Source organism: Rhodamnia argentea, chromosome 11 (genome assembly GCF_020921035.1).
Source record: "Rhodamnia argentea isolate NSW1041297 chromosome 11, ASM2092103v1, whole genome shotgun sequence".
Lineage (NCBI taxonomy): Eukaryota > Viridiplantae > Streptophyta > Magnoliopsida > Myrtales > Myrtaceae > Rhodamnia > Rhodamnia argentea.
The window spans coordinates 13,473,288-13,495,512 of NC_063160.1; the positions used below are offsets into that span (position 1 = coordinate 13,473,288).

At 38.4% G+C, this 22,225-nt stretch overlaps 2 protein-coding genes across 5 annotated transcripts in view; one reads left to right on the plus strand and one right to left on the minus strand.

The window, feature by feature from the left end:
• Nucleotides 1-22,225, minus strand: part of LOC115736252 (transmembrane protein 53-B) — a 391,123-nt gene that overhangs the window by 282,089 nt on the left and 86,809 nt on the right. The window lies entirely within an intron of this gene.
• On the plus strand, nucleotides 3,084-20,503 carry LOC115736328 (protein MICRORCHIDIA 2-like). Of its 4 annotated transcripts, none has more exons than XM_030667973.2 (18): nucleotides 3,084-3,661; nucleotides 3,738-3,812; nucleotides 4,410-4,444; nucleotides 6,303-6,381; nucleotides 6,467-6,556; nucleotides 7,288-7,363; nucleotides 8,629-8,707; nucleotides 10,282-10,410; nucleotides 11,406-11,504; nucleotides 12,217-12,324; nucleotides 12,422-12,571; nucleotides 13,946-14,038; nucleotides 14,333-14,384; nucleotides 14,470-14,581; nucleotides 15,297-15,564; nucleotides 17,122-17,204; nucleotides 19,521-19,563; nucleotides 20,300-20,503. In XM_030667973.2, exons 1-18 carry the CDS (start codon nucleotides 3,412-3,414, stop codon nucleotides 20,420-20,422), a joined length of 1,944 nt encoding a protein of 647 aa, XP_030523833.1. In that variant the 5' UTR covers nucleotides 3,084-3,411; the 3' UTR covers nucleotides 20,423-20,503. The 4 variants fall into 4 exon arrangements, 3 of the variants coding, with proteins under 3 accessions (XP_030523833.1, XP_048128675.1, XP_030523834.1); XR_007196948.1 differs by lacking the exon at nucleotides 20,300-20,503 and adding an exon at nucleotides 19,692-19,762 and having other exon boundaries at nucleotides 3,085-3,661; nucleotides 17,129-17,204; XM_030667974.2 differs by lacking the exon at nucleotides 20,300-20,503 and adding an exon at nucleotides 19,692-20,146 and having other exon boundaries at nucleotides 3,085-3,661.

The window sequence follows — 22,225 nt, forward strand, 5'->3', positions numbered from 1 at the left end:
GAAGAATCACAAATGGTTGAGTTAGATGTTGGTTTGAAGGAAAAGACAGAGCCTATGCAAGCTGAAACAGAAAATTCAAATTTTGAAGCTGATGAGCCTAATATGGATGATGATATTGTATATTTTGATATTGAGTTTAAAATTGAAGCACTGCTTGAACCGGTCTTGAGGAGGTCCACACAGGTAACAAGACGACCCAAGAGGTATACCCCGATTGCTAGTAACGAAAATTGTGCTCTAATTGTTATAGGTGATAATCCAAATATTATTAAGACAGCAAGAAGCGCGAAGATGCCAAATAGTGGGAGAAAGCCATAAAAGATGAAATGGACTCATTTGATAAAAGAGGAACGTGGAGTTTGGTAAAATTACTTGTAGATCGGATGGCAATTGGTTGTAAATGGGTGTTCAAGAAGAAGATATTTGCAGATGGAGAGATAGAACGATATAAGGCTCGTTTGGTAGAGGGAGTCAATTATGGTGATATTTTTTCTCTTGTTGCTAAATTAAATTCCACAATACTTATTTTATCCGTAGCAGTTGCATACAATACGGAGGTAGAGCATCTTGATGTAAAAACAACATTCCTACACGATGACTTGGAGGAGGATATTCGCATGAAGCAACCAGATGGGTTTGTGATCAAAGGAATTGCAAACTGAACAAGTCTTTGTATGGCCTCAAATAATCTCCAAGAATGTGGTATCCGAAGATTGTTAAGATACACGTGTGAGTTGTGTTAAAAAAGTCTCACATTGGAGAATTAATGCGGTGTGAAGCGCTTAATATATCTTAATTGACCCATAACTTATTGACTTTTGCTTTTGAGTAAATGTGAGTCCAACTAGAATATATATTTAATTGAATATATTTTAATAAATTTTCTTGATTCATCCCCTTAGGAGGAAAGTTGACGGGCTTGGACTTGGGCTTCCTCTTAGCGGTCTTCCCTGGTGAAGGTATCCGCCTCTGCTGCGCGTTTTCAATAAATAATATCAGAGTCGATGGTTGAGATGAAGCGATTTTCGTGCGGTGAATGCTGTGGTGTAGCAACGCGGACTCGATAGTAGACTTCATGGTTCGGTCTAGAGAAAGAGATCAAGGATGAAGTTGGGCCTTAGAGATTTAAGTTGAGATAAAGTTGATATAGAAGTATACTCGAATTAAGGGGAAGCAAACCTAACACTGGAGCTCACACATGAGGGGAAGATTGTTGAGTACATGAAGATACTTGAATTAAGGAGACCAAAGCTAACACTAGAGTTAACGCATGAGGGAAATATTGTTGATATACACGTGTGAGTTATGTCAGAGAAGTCATGCATTGGAGAATTGATGTAATGTGAATCGGTTAATATATTCTAGTTGGCCCATAAGTCATTGGCTTAAGCTTTTGAGTGAAGGTGGGTCCATTTGGATATGTTGATGAGCTCCGACTTGAACTTCCTTTTGGCGGTCTCCTCAAGTTAAGGTATTGAATTTCCATTGCGCACTCCCAACACTACTAACTATTACGTTGAATTTTCTTAGATCTTCTTAAAATATATTGATTAGTTAAGTGTGCACTAGCATTTTTATGATTAAATGAACAAAATTGGAGATAGAAACTTTTAGAGTCGTGCTAAACACATTTATATTCTTCTTCTATTTCGGGAGTAGAAATTTTGTGCATTTACCAAATGCTCAGAAATTCATCTAGGGAATAAAAAAAGAAAGAATTATTTTTGAGTAGAAATTATTTTCGGGAATAGAAATATTAAGTCATAAGGGATTTATAAGAGGGTTAATGTTTCGAAAAATCCTAAACTGGTACACTTGTGACAAATTTACTTTAACATTTTTTTACCACAATAAATCTCAAATTAGTACATATGTCATAAATTCACCCCAAACTATTTTTTTGACCACCAAAAATCTCAAACGAGTATATACGTGACAAATTTACCTCAAATTATCTTTTTTATCACTAAAAAATATAAATTGGTGTACATGTGATAAATTTACCCTTCCTTAATGTCCGTTAAATCGGGTTAACACCACAAAAAATCTCAAATTGAAATCTATGGCAAATAGAGAGTAAAAATCTCAAACTAATACACTTGTCAATTACCACATGTTATTCAACTCAACAATTTAATAATAAATTTTAACGAAAATCAACAGACAGTATATTTATCACAAATGTACCAATTTAGAGTAAATTTGTCACAAATGTATTGGTTTTGGATTTTTTTTATGGTAAACAAATATTTTGAAATAAATTTATTAGATGTGTACTAGTTTGAGATTTTTTTATGGTCAAAAAAATAATTTGAGGTAATTTGTCATAAGTGTACCAATTTAAAATTTTTCATGATATTAACCATTTATAAAATGATAATACATGCATTTGGATGGTTGCGAAAAGTACACTTAAAAAACGACTATAGGAAGGGATGCGTTTATGGTCGAACCCATTTCATATGATGGGAGTTGCCGGTGTATTGGGCACTGCTCGAAAAACCCTAAACCGATACATCTGCGATAAATTTACTCCAAATTATTTTTTTGACCACTAAAAATCCTAAATTGATGCATTTGTGACGAATTTACCTAAACTGGTATACTTGTGATAAATTTATCCTATGTAAATTTACGTTAAATTGAGTTAATATCACGAAAATCTCAAATTAATACACCGGTGACAAACAAAAGGTAAAAACTCCAAGTGGGTACACTTATCTAACTTAGCAATTTGACGGTAGTATTTAACGGAACTAATAAATGGTAAATTTATCACAAGTGTACCGGTTTGGAATAAATTTATCATTGATGTATTAGTTTATGGTAAATTTATTACGGATATATCAGTTTGAGATTTTTTATGATCAAATAAATAATTTGAATAAATTTATCATAAGTATAATAATTTAAAATTTTTCGTGATATTAATCCTACCTCATATTTTTTATAAAAATGAACGAACTTCGGCGTCCGTGAAAATGTTTAGAAGTACAGTCCATAGTAAAACAAGTAATTCTTCGTATCTAGAAAAATATTTTCTAATCCGATCATTGCTCAGCAGAAAATTACAGAAATGCCATTTTCCAAGTCTCTTACATCTCGACTCCCTGCGCTTTCGCCTGCTACTCCCAGCTCGCGGTCAACGCTCCTTCTCCGTCTGTGTTCTCCTCCCTGCAGGCATGTCGGTCGACCACTCCCACTTGCCGGAGTCCTCGATCAGCGACGGCGGAGGGAAGTACCTTGCCTTGCTCTGATACGCCCCTTCAGCTTCATAAGCTCGCGGCACGTTTGGCTTACGTCGTGCGACCGCACGTTTCTCTTCTTTCGAGCGAAATTCATCGTTTGGCCGTCACCGGTTGGAACCAGCAGCCCCGACCGCGGAAGGCATCGTGATTAGCGGTTCCTAGAATGCCGCCCAAGAAGGGAACGCCCGAGGTGGTCGACATCGGGAGCAGCGACGACGAAGGGTCTGTAGAAGTAGCGAGACAGGTTGATAATGACCGTAAATCGACGATCAACGCAGCAATTCCTGCTGGTGCACGGGGAACAGGGACTGCTCCTCCACCGCCGGCCGCCAACGCCAACCTAGAGTCTCGAAGCTTCTGGAAAGCCGGGAACTATGCGGTGGCGCCCAATATGAAGCTAGCTTCTGATTCAGGTCTGTTCGGTTGCCTCAGAGCTTGTGCATGCGGCTAGGTTTGTGTGTGCTTGATGTGATCTCTTTTGATGTGCAGGCCTGCTGGAACATGCTCGTGTCCATCCCAAGTTTCTTCATTCGAACGCAACTTCTCACAAATGGGCGTTTGGAGGTGATTTTTCAGTTGTCCGTTTTAAAATTTTCATTATCCACTAGCATGTAGGACATACAATGCTGCTGGTGTATATTTCCACTATTGCTAATCGGGAGCTTAGCTGGAGACCTTTTTAACACAGTTTTTGGAGCATTGATGTTTATTACGTAGTGGTTCTCGTGTTTTGCTCCTGAAGAGCATGTCATCTTTCGCAATCATGGGCCTTCTCTATTAGTGGAGAAGCACATGTACCGATTACTGGGGAAGAGGGGATATTAGATTATACAGAACTGCTCCATCTTGTTCCCTACATTGCCTTTATGCAGCGAGAAGGCATAGAAATGTTTCTTCGTTCTCGTAGATGGGCATTTACAAGTCAATTTTAAGTTAACCAAAGGAGATGAACTTTCTTATTGATTTGTGAGGATTTCATTTTACAGTTGCCAAATAGGTGATCCTTGTTTTCATTTTCATGAGGTTTGTATACGAAGTTCGAGAGATTGATCTTGATTGGGGACAGACGTTATATTAGTTGTTTTGTCGTTTAGTGTTGATGAAATTCTTAATTTCTGTGTAGTCTTCATAGGTTTACCTTCTCTTACCTCCTTTTTGCAGCAATTGCCGAGCTCCTGGACAATGCTGTAGACGAGGTATGCGAAAAAGTTATCTTGTCGAAATTCTTGTACAGGTAATAGGTTGTAGATTCTTCTTATGTGTATGATTGTGTCTAATAGTGAGCTAAATACAAATCCCTTGATAGCAAAATGCTGGAAAAGGGGAACCTTTGGTTTGTTCTTTTGGTTATAAGTATTTTTGAAACTGCAGAATTCCAAACGTATTATATAAGTATGAAATCAAAATTGCATTTGCACATGGTTGAAGCAATTTAGGCTTTTAAAAATTGGTTGAGTAAAATCAAAGTATACTTAGCCAGTTTTTCTTTTGTTGATGGGTGTGATTTTAATTTACCCAAGATCTGGCTGCTGGTGCTGTTCTGGTGAGTTTATGACCAGCATAAATAGGGCTTACATGACAAGAGTTGCTCTAAAAGGTGTTGGTGCATGTGTCATAATTACCACAATGCTGAGGCTACTGCCACAATGGTGACTTCACATTATAAGTGGACAAAACATTCATTTGTGGATCCATTCCAAAGGGGGCAAAAGGGTAAAAAATCAGTTTAAGGAGATAGCCAAGGGGAGAGGGAGAGCGTGTGCGCTAAAACTAGAAATCATGAAGAAACAATGAGTTGACCATTGCCTCGAATTTTTTGACTCGTGTCTACTTGATGAAGGTCCTTCAATCCCTTGCTGAGTGATTTAGAATCTTGTTGCTGAAATAATTTATTGATTCTTCTTGATAAATGATAGGTTTTGGTAGTAAACCGGCAAGATCTGTGTGGATTTAATCTAGCTGACGTTTTTTCTATAATCTTTGGGATCTATATTGTTCCAGAAATCCCTTTCTTTGTTCATCTTGAATGTTCTTTCTAGTCTTTTTCTTTGTGGTTGGCTCAATGTTATTTTCTACTTGATTTAAAATGTTCTTCAATGTAGGGCTAATAAGCTTAATCTAAAGATGCTTTTTCTGGTTTCAAATTGGATACTACTTTTACCTATTGGCTCTATTCCAAATGTCAGCTTACCTTTTTGGTTGAAAGCATATGTATTGCTATTTAACTTTTTCCGCTCATCTAGTCTGTGCCTTTTCAGTCCATTTCTTTGCGGTTGGGCTCGTATTGTTTTATTTTCTAGTTGACTTTGCTGTTCTCAATTATAGTGCTGATAGGCTTAGTCTGACTGTGCTTTTTATGGTTTTGATACTACACAAATTTTACCTATTGGCTCTCTTGCAAAGTCGCATCTTATTTATTGATTTGGAGGGTGGTGCTCTGATAAATTATTACTGTGAGTACAGTGATATCCGATCTCATTGGTTCTGATTCTGTTCAGTACAGGATCATCTAGAACATTAATTCCAGTGTTGCAAATTGCTTGTACATCATGAAAAGAAAGAAATGTTCCGAATTATGAATCATTGAGGAAATAATGTAATTATCTAACATCTAGAATCAAAATGAAGGTTCCAAGAGATTGGGACCATTTGATTTCTAGTTGCTGATCAATGTTGACTCTCTTAGCGCTCCGTCTTTTAGATGTCAATATTATTAGTGGTTACGGTCTTAATGTCTTCCTTTGGTAGCAGATTCTTTCTTTGATTTCTATGTTGTTGATCAATGTTGACTCTCTTAGTGCTCCGTCTTTTTTAGATGTCAATATTGTTAGTGGTTACGGTCTAAATGTCTTCCTTTGGTAGCAGATTCTTTCTTGGGAGTCATTTTTGAAATTTTGTATGTGGCATTCACTGGATTTAATTTGATTTGCATGTTTATAGATTTTATCAAGGAAATAAAGATTGGTGTTAGAAAGAATCGTGAGTTTTCAATGTGAAATTTGTTTTTCCATATGATGGTCGGGACTGATTGAGTGTTTCCAATGTCATCCTTAGATACGTAATGGGGCAACATTCGTGAAAGTTGACAAAGTTGATACCCTCAAGGACAACTCGCCGGCATTACTGATTCAAGGTATGGGACTTCATAATGCACTCTTCAAATGGTGGTCTATGCATTTCAGATATGTTCATGTTATTATTTTGCCATAACTGTGCAGATGATGGAGGTGGAATGGATCCAAATGGTATCAGGAAATGCATGAGCTTGGGGTATTCTTCAAAGAAGTCGAACACGACAATTGGACAGTGTAATTGACATGAACTGTTTTCACCTTTTACCTACTGGTGATCTAAATGAAGGATTTTTCTTTTGCTTCAATCCTAATTTCATTATTCCTCGCGCTCATTCGGCTCTTTGATCCTTTTGCACCGAGATATGGTTTCTGGATCAATTATGGAAGCAACATTGAGGTTCACTCATTGGCTGTTCTGACTGAGTTATATGAGTGAAATGCTTGCATATGTCCAGTCTGAGGTAGACTTACTGATATTTAAACCTAGGGAGGTGAATGATGTATCTTTAGCTCCTAAGGTCAATCATGTTGAGATTAGGGATTACTTTTATGCTTCCTTTTGTGATGATCTCTAGATCCACGTCACCCCTCTGCCCTCATTTCTTTGGTTAACTGTGTTTGTAAAGTGAACAGGTATTGTCATGGGCTGAGATAATTGAGCTATTAATGGCAAAAACAGTGGCCTTCATCTCCATCTTAGAATATAGGAAGAGCCAACTAGTATGAATAGTTACGAGTATTCATCACTAACACTGTGCATAGAAGAACCAAACTGATGCTTTACTCTCATTTTGCATCCTTTTGATTCCTTGAAGGTTTCCTATGACTTGTTCTAGCGTATTTCTGATTTCCTTTTAGAGTCTTGCAATTTCTGTCATACCATTTGCCTTTTAGTTTGCTTTAGTGATAAATTGTTTATCATAATGGTTGTGTCCTCACTCATGGTCACAAGGATGTATTTCCAGATGGAAATGGATTCAAGACAAGTACAATGAGACTAGGTGCTGACGTAATTGTTTTCACTCGTGCTATTCGTGATGGGTAATCAACACATCTTTACTTTTACTGTATCCTTTGCATGCTTATTCGTGATGGGTAATTGACGCATCTCTACTTTTAGTGGAATTGCATGCTTATTTTCATAATAATGGGTATTGTTTGTAAAGACTTTAGAGTTTATTTATAGTGGTCATTTGGTACAAAGTTATGCTTGTCTTTGCTATATATTTTTCCATTTCTGTAAGTTATTGGTGCCATGTGATTTCTTTTTTGTCAATAAATCTGTCTTCATTACTTTAAGTACTGCCAATGTCTAAGTTGATACGTTATTTACTAAACAACGCTTGTCATAGTTGATTCAAATTTTTTCATCGTCCACGGTAATATGTTATGTGCATGAGTGTACAAATGTAAGTTTGTGATTCCATTCTATTAATGCCAAGTCCCTTCTTATGTCAGATGACATGACATATAAGCACTGCTACATAGTTTGAGTGACTTTAACCCGTATTAATAACTTTGCAATTCCTCTGAAGTTTGTTTCATGTATTCAACCATATTGGATCTGGTGTCTTGTCTTGTTCTGAAGGACTGTTATTTATTTGACTTCAAATTGGTAGTTTGACATATAAAGTCTATATCTCTCTCCTCTTGTGACCTCATTTGATACCCTTTTTCCCTTTTCCATCGAGTCTTTCACTAAGTTGAGTGAGGGCCAACTTTGTCAGAAGTTTGAGCTCTTATGCTGCCACTTTTATTTTCTATGGAACCACTCTTCCTGAGTCTTAAGCTGATTAATGGAATCTTAGTATTTGCATGATACAAGCCCATAGGAAACAAAATTAATTCTAGTTTATGCCTTAATCTCACCTCTTCTTGGGGCAACTTGCTTGCAACATAATCTCCTTCTCTTCAATGATCATCGAGTTCAGCTCATTAAAGTACATCAATAGTTAATCAAATCGCTAAGCAGTAGCTTCATTTGGAAAAGTACTTCCAGAATCAACTCTTTCTTCATTTTTTTATCTATGATGCATAGGAATCTAAGTTGTGGTTGCATGATGTTAGGAACTTCTGCTGTTGAGCATTTGTGCATATTTTCCTTCATATATGAAGAATATGTCCAATTTGGTCTCAGCTAGGTTTCTATAAAAGGTGATATTTTCAAATTCATTTTGAGGCATAGATTAGTTTGTGGCCTGAAAATTAATTTTTACCATTGACTTCTCTCTACTTGCTCAGTTCTTGGTGTGAAATCTACCAGTTCTTTGTATTAGAACCTAATATTTTCTTTGATGTTCTTATAGCCGAGCAACCCAAAGCATTGGGCTTCTCTCGTACACCTTTTTGAGGACAACCGGACAGGATGATGTCATTGTCCCAATGGTGATTCTTTAAGTTCCATATTAATTTTGTACTCTTGAGAATTTACTTATCATCCTTGTAAGTTCTATCTTGCTGCCACGTCATCTGTGTCGCTCTCTTGGCACTTTGTATCTATCTGCTTAACAGAAACATTATAATTCTGATCAATTGCCAGATTGGACTATAAATATGCTTCAAGCTTCATGGGAATTTTGGCTGTTAACTTCAGCAGAGGTTGGCACTGATTTTGGAGCTTTGTTAGGTTCCTAAAACTTAAGAGACTAATTGCTCTATCATTTTGTTAGTGGAAAGCAAATGTGAATGTGGATCAGATCCGTATATATGTTCTCTCCAAGGAGTGTATTGGAGTAGACCAGTTGCTTCAAAGCTTTACTCCTGTGTAACAGGCACACACACAGTCTACATGAAATGATGTATGGGACCACAAGTTTATCATTGCAAGTGGATCTGCAATATCAAGTCTGTCCTTGGCAGCTAGCTTGTACTGTAGCAATGAGGGGAAGGATTATTAATTGTAGACATCTCAATTTTGACTAACCATGGGAGAAGAATTGGGAACTGAAGGGGGTGAAACTGTTCAGACATACCCAACCATTAGCCACCCTTGCCCCTCCAACAATTTGAGTCTACTTGCACACAGGGAGAGAAAGAAAGAAGAGAGAAAGGGGGGGGTTGAGGAGAAGATACTAGAATCAAATCTGAGTAGAAGTGCACATGTTCTAGTACTGTTTGTTCTGTATTTCATTGAGAGGGAACTTCGAAGAGCAGATTAGTAGATGGAGATGATGCAGTGCTTTGTTTGCACAGTTGAGTTGTTCCTGATTTGAGAGATGGGTTGGTTGTTTTAGGCAATTCAGGAACTTGGGTTGGTTGTTTTAGGCAATTCAGGAACTTCTAGTGAGAATTTGTAAAGCGGTGTTCCCAAGATGGTTGCTAAATTCTGAAAATGGCGCCAGTTGCCCATTCTGAGGTGTGTGAGAAATGTGCAAGGGCAATGCTGAAAATGGCTCCGGTTGCCCATTCTGAGGTGTGTGAGAAATGTGCAAGGGCAGGCTGTGAGATTGTTGCAGTAGAAAGTGAGAAGAACTACTTCTAATCAGCTTTAATTGTAGGCTCTTAGCTACTACTGCCACTAAGCATTATTATGAATGTGTGGGCTGACAGCCGGATTGTGTGGTTTAAGCCAAATTTGGAGAGTTTTCAAGCGTGTCTGGATAGACCTTTACTTTTTGCTTAATCTTGATCTTGTTGATATTTTTCTTACTCTAAAACACCTGACAGTTTCACAATATACTAATGTTGACACGTAGATTTGCAAATAATATTTTCGTGATTTTTGTGGAATTTGGATGATATGTTAAATTCTGGAGGGAAGGCAAAATAAAATGCCTTTTGCTTTTAAAAAGCACAAACAGGCAGGCTCATTGTAAATCAGCGTCGTCCAACATACGTAACTATGGTTGTCGTAAAGATGATTATCATTGCCGTTACTCCCATTATGATCACCTGCCTTTCATTATAGTCGTTGATCGATTGTTGCTTTTGATTCAGTTTTGGTTTTACATATCTTGCAGATAGATTTTGATATCTCTGGTCACTGGACTGAACCGATAATCTATGGCTCAAAGGATGATTGGTCTACCAGCTTGCAAACTATCCTTGAATGGTCTCCCTTTGCATCGAAGGAGGACCTAATGCAACAGGTTTATCTTTTGTTTTTTAGCTTTCTTTTGCATTCCTTTCTTCCAATGCTATATGTTTGTTTTTTTTCCTGCTCTCTGCTGTTCCTTCATCAAGGCAAGAAATTTAGTTCCTTAGTCTCATTGAAGGGTTTAAATTATTTGAGCCACCTTCACGAAGGTCAAGTTTACTGCTAGAATTGGAGCTCAAACTCTGAGTCCTATGTAGATCTCCGGATTTCACCCCTACCCAGTAATTTGATAGAGTATAAGATGTTGTGGTTCTTTTCTGCATAGGCAAATAATTTTCTTTAAATCATATTAAAGAGCTCTTCTAGGTTTTATGAATTACTGGAGTCGAGTGATGTGAAGCTTGACGTTGACTATACTCAAGCTACTTGAACTTGGTGACAAACAATATAACTCAAGTAGCTTTCAGGCAATGAATAGCTTGCAAGTAGCTAGACCAAGCTTGCACTTGCCCTTTTAAGCTCATTGTGTTTGGTTGGCAATTGCTTCATATAGTTGAGATACAGAAAATGGGATATTTGTCTTCTTTGCTTAATCTCGAAGGTTATGGAGGCAGGATTTACTACTGTTCTGATTAATAAGTACTGGGCCAAAGAGTAGAGCAAAAAGGCATGTGATAATGTTCCTTTGGTGTATGTCAATTATGGGGACGTCTTAAATGCCTCATTTTCTGGACCACATAAATTTGAGTGGCAGAGCATTTTGTATATAACATGTGGCATGAGGGGAGATAAGATAAAATCTGGTTACTGAATGTCTGACTGTGGAATTTAAATCCTTTAGAAGTTTTACATTGGCAGCCTGTAATATCAAATGCGATTGCAATATTTTGGGACATGTCAATGCGGCTGGTAAGTATTGACCCCTTGTGCCTTGAAATTCCTCGAGAGGAGAATTTCATTAATTTTGAGTTGAGCTGTTTTTCTTGTGAAAGATAATTTGTCGCAACTACTCTCTGGTTGTTCCTGAATATTGAATCTTCTTCCCAGTTTGAAGATATTGGGTCACATGGAACAAAAGTCCTTATTTACAATTTGTGGCTGAACGATGAAGGCATATATGAATTAAGTTTTGATGACGACGATGAGGTATACTGCACATGGGAAATATGTTTTCCATGTAGTATTTTCATGTGTTCTATATGCATATTGTCAGTTACAAATCCCTTTGGCCTGCTTTTGTTGGATGAAATTTTGGGAGTGTTTGATTTTGCAAATCGATCCAATGGAATCATCAGGTTCTTTCTCTGAACTTCTGATCAACCAGTAATGATTTATTTATTTCATATCTTTTTTGTGCTGAATATTTTGTAGTTCTCCATGGTATTATATATTTCAAGAGAACCCTTGAGCCTGTTTGATTTCATTGTGAACTTTTTAAAAGCTTCAAAAGATTTTGAAATGAGTACTTTTAAAGGGAAGTTTGACTGTTGGTCCGTTTTCAGGGTCATGCACTGTCAAATTCTGTTTGCATTAAGTCTTGGGCTGCAAAAAGTTGGAGAAAAAGAGTTGCTTCTCTGGGGCATTCACTGATGTATAAGTTCAATTAACTACAAGTAGTTTAGACTACTATAAGTTTCTGCTGTTCCTATAACTTCGCCAAATCCAAAATATGTACAGGATAAAGAAAGAAACTCCAAAGCTTGCCTGCAGAGCCTGTTACTTTTGTTGAACCTTGGTAGTGCTAATTTGGCCAGTTCACTGCGAGCATGTAGAGATATATTTAATATATTCTTCTATCTTGTCCTTGTTTCTTTTTGCAATAATACTTGAATTTGTGAATCATTAAATCTTTAAATAGGATATCATGCTGAGAGACGAAGCAAATCAGGGAAGCATGACAAGAATAAGCAAAAAGACAGCTGCACTCCAAGCACATGTATCTTACCGCTTGCGCTATTCATTGAGGGTTGGTCTTTGACTTTCTAAGTTCTCTATCTTGTTAAATATGGTATTTGTTCTCGTGTCTCACTTATATTATACATATAACGAGTTCTTCTCCTTAGGCATATGCTTCAATGCTATATCTCCGGAAATTGACAAACTTCAAGATTCTATTGAGGGGGAAACCAGTCGATCAGTATAACATTGCCGATGAGTTGAAATACTCGAAGGTAGTAACGTATAAACCCCATGGCTCAGCAGCATCAAAAGAGGTAAGGTGCATGATGCAACTAAGATAATTTGAATCTGCTTGTGGTTGCTAGATTGTTATAATTACCAAAAAGTTTGTTTGGAGCAACTTTTGCCTTTTCTTTCTACTTAACTTGTGTTTTTAGCATTTGAAATTTGTTAACAGAGAACCTCAACTTTTTCCATAAATGTCTTGACACGAAGGTCATTTAAATCGAGGGTTTCATAATTTCGATAAATAACTATTTTCCTTCTGGTTGGAAATTTAAATTTCGGAGGGGAGTAGAATAAGTAATTATTATAAGTAGAGCCAAATGCAGACTTAAATTCTTTCCTGGAAGTGACTTAAAAAATCAATATGAGCCCGACAACCATATCTTTTTTTCTGCTCTGGTTGTGCAAGAGTTTGCTGCGACACCACATTAGAGCTCCTTCTGACAATAGCAAGTGGGTTACCAGTTTCTTTGTACTAGCTCGAGTTAATTTATTTTGGTCAAAAGTGGATAACGAACTATTTTTAAGAGGGAAATTTCATTTGCTGTCCTACTAGATGTGGATTCTTTTAAGGAAGAACCTAGAGGAGGGCCTCTTCGCAGAGTTGCTGGAATCACTCATACATGAATTTGTCACAGTTTTACTAAGCATGGAGGAGATTTTTGAGAAACTCGTGTTGTTTGGTTGAAGAATTTCCTTGCTGATTGTCTCGGTGTCTCATTATTTCAGTTAGTTTGTTTTCTCATACACTGCTGTGGTCTTCTGCGCCTTGTAGTTTCATCTTTTGGGTCTGATTCCTATCATGTTAGCACAGCCATTGGTTGTGTCCTCACTTGATTGTGTTGATTAGTCACAGACCTGTCATCATTGTGCAAAGTTTTCAGGTATTTATCAATAATCATAGAGCAGGTGTTTCATTGATGTGATGTCATATTTTTAAATTAATGAATTCTACCCCATGAGCCTCTTTTTTCTTCCTCTTTGACATACTTATATGATGCTTTTAATTGTTCTTTTGATCACAACAAGCTAGTAAAGATATCTTTCTTTCATTTCTTAATCCTTGTATGCACCTCCTTTGGTTGGACCCTTCACCTAGTTTTTTTGTTGCCTGCCTAGGTCAGTTACTGTCAATTAGTTTAATCGTTATAGTTAGTTGAACGTCTGACATAGCAAGTCTATAAAACATACGATTTCTGAAAATATCCTCTATTTTCACGGTTCTAGGTCGGAGTGCAAATAGGATAACAATTTCTGCCTTTGTTAAGGCAATTGTTTCCAGCAAAGTTTGTAAATGTCCTAAAGGGGTTTTGAGAGGGATTTTATAAGTTTTAGCATAATTCGTTTAGTATACTAAGCTTTTAAGGAGGTATTGTACTTTAATGCCTTTTTTCTTGGTTTAGGTTGCTGTGGAAACAACCATTGGCTTTATAAAAGAAATTGATGATATTGGAATTTCTGGATTTAATGTGTACCATAAGAATCGCCTGATTCGGGTACGCTCTTTCAATCACTCTATCAACATATGTGCAATTTGATATCCTGGGTTTTAGTGCCTGCTACAATGCGTATTCATATAGAGCTGCATTTGATCAATATGTGGATGTTTTTACAGCTTCAAAGTAACTGAACATTTTCCGAAACTTAACACTAACAATCTCATGAGTCTTTGATTCTGACTTCAGAAATATATGGTTGCATAATTAGGGAAGATAATTAATTTGTTTTGATTTCATTAGGAGTTGGTCCTTATGGTCACTGTAGTAACTGAGTTTCATTGCATTCTTCAGCCTTTCTGGAAAGTCACCAGTGATGGATCTTCAAAAGGATATGGTGTTGTTGGTATTGTGCTTACTGTCTATATGTTTCGTCAAAAACTTTTTATTGGAGTATTTTTTATTTACAAGATTCTTTTTTAACACTTTAGGAGTTTTAGAGGCAAATTTTATAGAGCCCGCACATGACAAGCAAGATTTTGAGAGGTCTTCACTATACATACGGCTGGAAACTAAGCTGAAGCAGATACTTGCAGAATACTGGTTAGTTGTCCTTCTTATAGTCACTTTGAATTGACAATTGTGTGTTAATAATGTTTCATGATTGGTTGAGTGATGACTAATAAATGTAATCTCAGAAATTAGTGGATAAGAAACGCATGTTGGCTATCACCTGTCATTTGTGTTCTCAAACATATTTCTGGAATTACATTTTTCTAGTTCCCAATAAATCGCAGATGGTTAAACATTTTGCTGCAGAGTGACTGCTTTAAAATTCTCGGTCTATTTCTCCACTTCATGGGTCATGGAAGCCTCTGGAGAATTCTTGCCTATCCTATCTACTATTTGCAATAGTTTGGACAACATGTGTTTCATTTATGTTCTTTTTTCCTGCTCTACTTAAACCATCACTAGCATCACTGAAATGCCCTGTGATAAGGAAACTTTCACTGTCACTTATCAGGGAGGTGAAACTGTAAAGGTCGTTATGAAGCTGAATCAAAGAAAGTTTTTGGTATTGTCTATGGGATTAGCATTCATGGATCTGTATCCGTAAATGACTTTCTTCTTTTCCCCATGTAGGGCAGTCAATTGGTTACTTCATTCGTCACTACCTATGCATGTTTGGCTTTGGCTTTGTGCTTGTTGTGGCTTTTGGCATTAACATCTTTATTTATGGTCTATGTATCATGTTATTGTGGCCATTGTTTTCTTGCGACAATGTTTTTTTGACCTGGTGGAGATTGTTCTGAGACAGGAAAGGCTACTGTCACCTTGTTGGCTATCAACCTCCTGGTTTTAGGACGCAGAATGTGCAAAAGGGAGGTGTAAGTCCCGTAGGGGTAGAAACAAATGTGCAGAAACAATCCAGAGAAAGTCGTCACTTGGCCAGTGTCTATGAAGGAGTGCAACTAAATCCACCAACTGTTAGCCTTGCTGCTAATGTCAGGCAGGGTTTCATCGACGGGCAATCTAATAATCGCAAAGAATTGTCTGTTAATCAGCCCATTACTGGATTTGCAATGGTAAGTGGGGCTATCATAATCTTTTTTCTTATTCCTGTAGATTATATATACCTATTTGTCTATTTTTATCTTGCCCAAGTAGATTATCTTGAGTTACACATACATTACCTTGGGCTAAACCAAAAAATGATCCTGTATTAAGAGCTAAATTGGCTAAAGGGACGGGTCATAATTATTACGGAGAACCTGCATGGCCCAATGATCTTTTATATATTTTTCCAATAGTAATTTTAGGTACTAGTGTGTAATGTAGCTTAGCGGTTCACCAATCATTAATGTTTTCTCAAATAAGATTTGTCATAACTGCGTGAATTTGTATGCTAGTTATTATGGGATAGGTGTGAGCAAATTGTATGGATTTGTTGTCTGATACCTGCATATATGCTGTTTGGCAATGTCCGACTTCCCTTCTCTGTTATATTGCTCTATAAGAGGTCATTAAACCTAAAATTAGTAATGGATTGGTGGGTGGGAGTAGATTTTGCATGTATTGTGGAAATTATCATAGCCGTGGTGAATTAGCTTCTTTTTTCCTCTTTCAGTGCATAATGTCGGTATTGCATTTACACACGATCCATTTTCACAACTTGGTATGGATTCGCAATTGAAGTTTCATTGCCAATTTAGAATGAAAGATTTTATCTAAACTAGAAAACCGTCAAGAAAGGATCCATCAACATGATGGACACGTGAAACCTTAGAAGTGTCTTCGATCGAGAAAATAGCTCTACGAACTAATGGAACAAGATGTCATGGTGCTTTTCTGAGAATGTCTTGATTATTACTTTGTGATATGCTTGCATTGTGGTGTCTTATAAGACATACTTGTACATGGTGGGGGTCATTATTTTCGGTGAGAGTCATGCAAGTTCTTTGTTGGTCTGCATAGGTAATAATATTCTTTTGTCTGCCTTTGGAAGGTCTCAATAGATTTTTCATGCGACGCCAATTCATAAAGTTGACCTCTTGCGATCCTGACAACGGTGATCTTTCTAAAACAAATCGAAATTTCTCCAAACAAAATAATTTTCTGTCTTTGAAGTCATCCATAGAATCCGGATGCAGATATTAGTTAATTCGATATCTTTGTGTGCAAGGTGATATGCGTATTGATGTTACGGACAGCTTCTTTTTTGGGGCTTAGAGATAAATAAAATTAAAGTTCTTTTGATAATTCGAGTTGTTTGAGCAAATATGACAATCCAGTCCCATTTAACTTCACCTGTCAAAATGGTTGGAAGATTTGATTATGATACCTCAGGAATTAAAAAAGGCTATATGATTTGGATAATCATTATGGAGAGACCATCCAACTGACTTCTTGTAGGTTGAAGAGCACAATTCCCTTAAGCATTTGCGTTCATAGTTGACTAGTTCATGCGCTTCCCTTTGTAATCAAAGTAACTCTGCAATTGTCCATTCCAATCTTTACTTTTCATGTAAGTTTAGCTAGGCAGACGAGTAGATTTTCACTCTGTGCATATCATGATGGATGGTTGCTTTCATCTTGAAGTCACTGAACTGTATCTTCTTTATCGTCTTATATGCATATTGCAGGGTTCAGATGATGCATCAGCCAATGGTATTGAATCAATGTCCTTAGATCAGATCTGTGAGGAGAATTTACAACTCTTTATGAGGTAAAAGTGGCTATGTTTAACCTGAGTTTAGAAATTAGGTGGAAATTTGTGTTGGTAAAGAACATGAGAGTTTGTCATATTGGGAGTCCACATGCACATTCAATATCAGCAGACATCTTTTTTTGGTGCTATGGAAGTAGATCAAGTGGGGTTTAGATGAAACTTCTAACCACTAATGCAAAATTATCCCCTTTCCTATCTTAATGTCTATATTCACTCTGGTTAGGTTATAAGACTGGATATGACATAGTGGGATGAGATTTTTTTTTTTTTTAAAAACCAGATATAAGATGGGACATAAACAAAGGTTTCCATAGTGTTTGATGTGCTGTGGGTAGAACCTTTGGGAAATCAGATTATATTATGTGACACGATCATTTGAGGTTCTCTCTTAAGAAAGTTGACCCTAGGGATGGAAGCAGAATGGGTTTGGAACAAAGGTTTGGGATAACTTACCTTGTCCCACACCCATCACAATAGTTCTTGATTATCTTCCAAACCCGTCAAGGGTTTTAATGTAAAATCCCCAACCTACCTCACTAAAGTAATCGGGTACCCATAAACATGAACAACCCCACCACAGTATTTTTAAAGAAACAAATTCTCTCACAATAATTTGTTTGTTCAAAACCTATGTGCTATTAGGGGTGTCAACAGTTCAATTCGGTTCGGTTTAAAACCGAACTGAACTGAACCACTGAGGTGTACGGTTGAACTGAACTGAATCTCGCCTTGAACTGAATTTGAACCGAACCAAAAATCCAGTTCGGTTTTCAATTACTCTTTTTAATCCTCTCCGAGTCTCCAGATCTCCCTCCCTCTCTCTCTCCCGGGGTTTTCTTTTTCTTTTCCTTGGCGTATACCTTTTCTCTCACCTCCCATTGCGTCCTGTTCTTTGTCACCCTCTCTCTTTCTGATGGGGCCTTTCACAACAAGGGTTGATTCTCAGAAAAAAGGACGAAAGAGAAAGAAAGTTCTGCACATTCTGACATTGACAAGAAGAGAGAGAAAAGCTCTTCTTCTTTCTCTCTAAGGGAAACAGAGGAAGCCTCGATGTCCACCGATGCCAGCTACCTTGCCACTTCAGTCCTCTGGTCACCTAGTACCACCACGCACTGTCCCTTCCCGGCCGGTCTAGCCCAGCTGTGATGCCCTTGCCTGGCTGAGTCCTGCCGCACTACATCAGCTCCTATGCTCCTGCTTGTCACCATCCTTGCAGTTGCATCAACGCCAGCTCCCGCTCAGCGAACTCCTCTGTCCAGTGAACTCCAGATGTCCTCAATGAGCACCAAAGCCGTCCCAGCTAAAGATTAGCAAACTTCAGGCGCATCAAATGGCTTGCACCAGTCGGCCAGTAATGCCGTCTGCCCCAGCCTCGCCTTGACAATCCAGTTGCGCTGGATGATACTAGAAGTCGCTTTGGTGTGTCACAGCCCTTTGGTGAGTTTCCTCGGAGACCAGCTTCCAAATCTCAGTTTCTCTGGTGAATCTCGCATGTCCTGCAGCCATCATCTGCCCTTGCTTCGCCTTACTCAGCAGCGACCTGCACACCCCATGGTTGCCTGAACCACCGTAGCTGTAGGTCAGAGCCAGCGAGACTCCTGCAGAGTTCCATCTAGTCTGACGGTGTACTGAGGTGTTTTCTGAGTGTTCCAACAGCACCAGCTTTGTCCTTTCAGTTCAGTTCGGTTAAATGTTAACCGAACCGAAAGTATCTGAACTGGAACCAAAAAACGATTATTTTTCATTATCCCAACTGAAACCCGAACCAAACCAAAAATGCGCAAAATTTTGGTTCGGTTCGGTTTAGTTTGAGGTTCAGTTCGGTTCTCCAGTTCAGTTTTGACGCCCTTATTGTGCTATAGATCTCCAATTACAAAATCTACAGAGTCTCGAGTGTCTGTTCGTAACATTTCGAGATCAAACTATGTTACACTCTAGAGTCTAACAATGCGATAATACAAAGTTAAGACTTAAAATGTGGTTTTTATAGGAGAAATTCTATTTGGGCTTATCCCCCCAACCAGTTATTTATTGGGCTACCAAGGCATATATCATTAGGAGACATCACCAGATCCCGGGTAGGACAAGTAGGTCTATTGGGGCTCTATATCCGGGCAACCACTTGTAGCCTCTTTATGCTTAAGTTCACCACTAAATGATTCTAAAACTGCAGTGAGTGATTTTGCCACATTGGTTTCGGTGCGTCCAAATTTTTTCTCTATTCCGTCCAGCCTCTAGGCTTGTAAAGTAAAATCAGATGATCCCTCTTGCAGTTTTGATAGGTACATTCTTGATTTAGTTGCTTTTATGCAGGTGTCAGGGACACGAGCAGAAAGAGACTGAGCTGAAAGAGATGGTAGGTTTTATTTATTTTTTATTTTTTTTGGCATCCATATTATGCTTATGCAGTTTGACTAGGTAGGTGGAAAAAATCCTGTTGCTGTCAATACGCAATTTATACTCGTCTGTGTTTCCTTGGAGTAGATCCAGAAAGTGGAGAAAGAGTTGGAGGAAACTCGAAGGAAAAGTGCCTTGCTTTCTTCATATATCGAGACTCAAAGGACACAAAAGCTATTGCAACAGCATGCTCGAAAAGTCTAGGCATTGGGAGTGCTCCAAACAGAGTTGGCTGGTACATTTGGTTTTTTGCAAAATTGGTGCTAAGCATTTGCCTATCCCCATGTGTAAAAGTTGGCTAGACTTCTAACCTTGCATGTACGATGCCATTGTCGTAAATCTCAATGATTTTCCACTCCTTGCTTTTGTGTTTCATGGGGGTGTCTTTGCTCATCAATAGTTTAACCTGTGTTTAGTCATTCCTTTGGTAGTTCCATTTCTTGTGAAGCGTGTGCTTAGAGATGCGTAGAACGAGCACATGTTTGTGTTTTTTCCCCACATTCACTGGATATATATGGATGTGTTGGTGTAGTTCGATTACACCTTTTCTTTTTGCTTTGTGTGCACTGTAGACGCTTTGGGGTCACTACCTGTAACATCGGTGCTTTGGGTGGAACATTCTTCTATGACATTATGAGCCAACAATCGCTCATAAGGAAAACCGAAAGCTGCTACTGCTACTCGTTCTTGGACAGGTCACCTCCTTGAGGATTCTTTTTCTCCCCCAAGGAGGAGATCACCTGGTACTTTGTTTTTTGTCACGTAAAATGGTTTGTAAGCTGAATTTGATGGCGAACTTTAGGTCCTTTTGTTTTTAAGTACAGCCTGTGCAGTTAAGTGTATGCGGATCAGAATAGACCTGCGGCAAATGTATCATTACCGTTTGTCGCAGCATCCTTTCTTTTGGGCAATTGCAGCAGTATAATCTTTTCGGTTTTTTCTTTTTGGATGATGAAATGAGATTGCAGCCATACATTCAGCGTCAGATGTTGAAGAGGATTTTGTGGAGTTCAATTGACTCCAAATGGAGGCTCCCCTCTTTTCTCTTGAGAGTCCTGATGTTGTGTCTGCAGTTTTGGCATAATTGTTGGAATGGGGAAAAAAAAAAAGGAAGAAGAAGAAGAAAGAAACTACGGTCACACTATTCATTCATTTTGCTGCAAAGGTCGCATGTGAATCGTGGTTTCGATAAGTATTAGGGCGGACATGCAACTAGCTCTGATGAGGAATCACTGCATCACATTAATATATCCGGGGAATACCGCGTTGTAGGCCTACTGAGTTTTATGTTCCGGGTGAGCAAAATTAGATTGTTGCTTGCTGCCACTTGTGGGGGAGATTGTTTCAGCTTGTAGCCACTGAACGGACATGTCCTGCTCCGAGGAGAACAAGAGGAAAAAGGCCAAAGAAGGCCTTCTTAGCTTGATTTCACTGGCGAATGGCGACATGGCAAATGGGTTTTTTTTTTTTTTTTTGTTCTGACAAAAAAAAAGTGGTTTACCTTTTTTAATTTCTTTTAAAAATCGTCCATCGGCAGTTAAATTAATGTTTCGTTTTCGTCATTTCTTGATTTGTCATAGATCTGTGTAAGATTTCGCTCTTGCTTCAAGATCGACAAGGGAAGAATTAATTCTTCCTCCCATCGGGATTCCAACTCCAGATAATTAAGGGGGAGAGAGAGCGAGAGAGATTAGCGGGTGATTAGTGGCTCCTGGAAAAAGGTTGGAACCTTGAGAACCGTAAAAATTCAGTCTTTTTTGACCACTTGTTGGTGAAATAGGAGCATCTTCCATGCGTTATTTTACCTCGGGGCCTTCCATTGGATTCTGGAACCAGATTCGGAGACTTTTGCTCATTTCCACCCCACTTTATCCTATTCCAGATTCTGAGACGCGCTTCTCGCTGTATAATGTCCGAACTTTATCCTATTGCACGTCCATTTGACTAGCTCTGTATAATGTGCCACATCACGGTCATAGATGTCGGGACCGGGACATGAGCTAAGGGAAGCCAATAAGTAAGTCGAGGTTGGGGGGGAGGGGGTGCGCGAGGATTTGAACTCGTGACTCGGCTCTGATACAATGTCGTGATCGGGTGCAATCGTCTCTGCGAGAAACTTTAAGTAGTGAGTGAGGGCAAAGTATCTTTCCATTGCGTAACAATCGGACATGCCATCCCGTCGGAACATGCTCAACTGTATTTGCCGTCAACGCTTCAATGGTAAGATATATCGTGGTACTCTTTCCCTTGATATATGAATTAGCGCCATGCACTCTCATGAAAAGCAGGTCTCGACAAGAATTCTAACCTCGACTCGAAAGGATGCCGAGCGAAAACACCGAATAATCTTGAACTAATAGAAGCGAGGAATTTCTCACTACTCCTAGAATAATATGGTTCGCGAGTTTAGGAGTAATCGCTATCCTGAATTTCGAAATAGGAAAGCAGATGAATCTGTTGTGAGTTGAAATTAAAAGGCACTCGCAGAGCACCTAAATGATGTCCTCCGAGCCAAAAAAGTACCTGCAAAATTTCCTCTTGGAGGGTATCACCGCAGTAACCACTTATGTATTCATGGTAGGCGTTGTCCCGACGACGTAGGGTTTTGCTTTTCACTGCTC

What these genes read in the sequence shown, in the direction of transcription:
- LOC115736328 (XM_030667973.2), top strand. Translation starts at nt 3,412, where the DNA reads ATGCCGCCCAAGAAGGGAACGCCCGAGGTGGTCGACATCGGGAGCAGC. An exon ending in ACTCGTGCTATTCGTGATGG is followed by an intron (nt 7,364 to 8,628) that starts GTAATCAACACA and finishes ATGTTCTTATAG; the next exon opens with CCGAGCAACCCAAAGCATTG. An exon ending in AGGAGGACCTAATGCAACAG is followed by an intron (nt 10,411 to 11,405) that starts GTTTATCTTTTG and finishes TCTTCTTCCCAG; the next exon opens with TTTGAAGATATTGGGTCACA.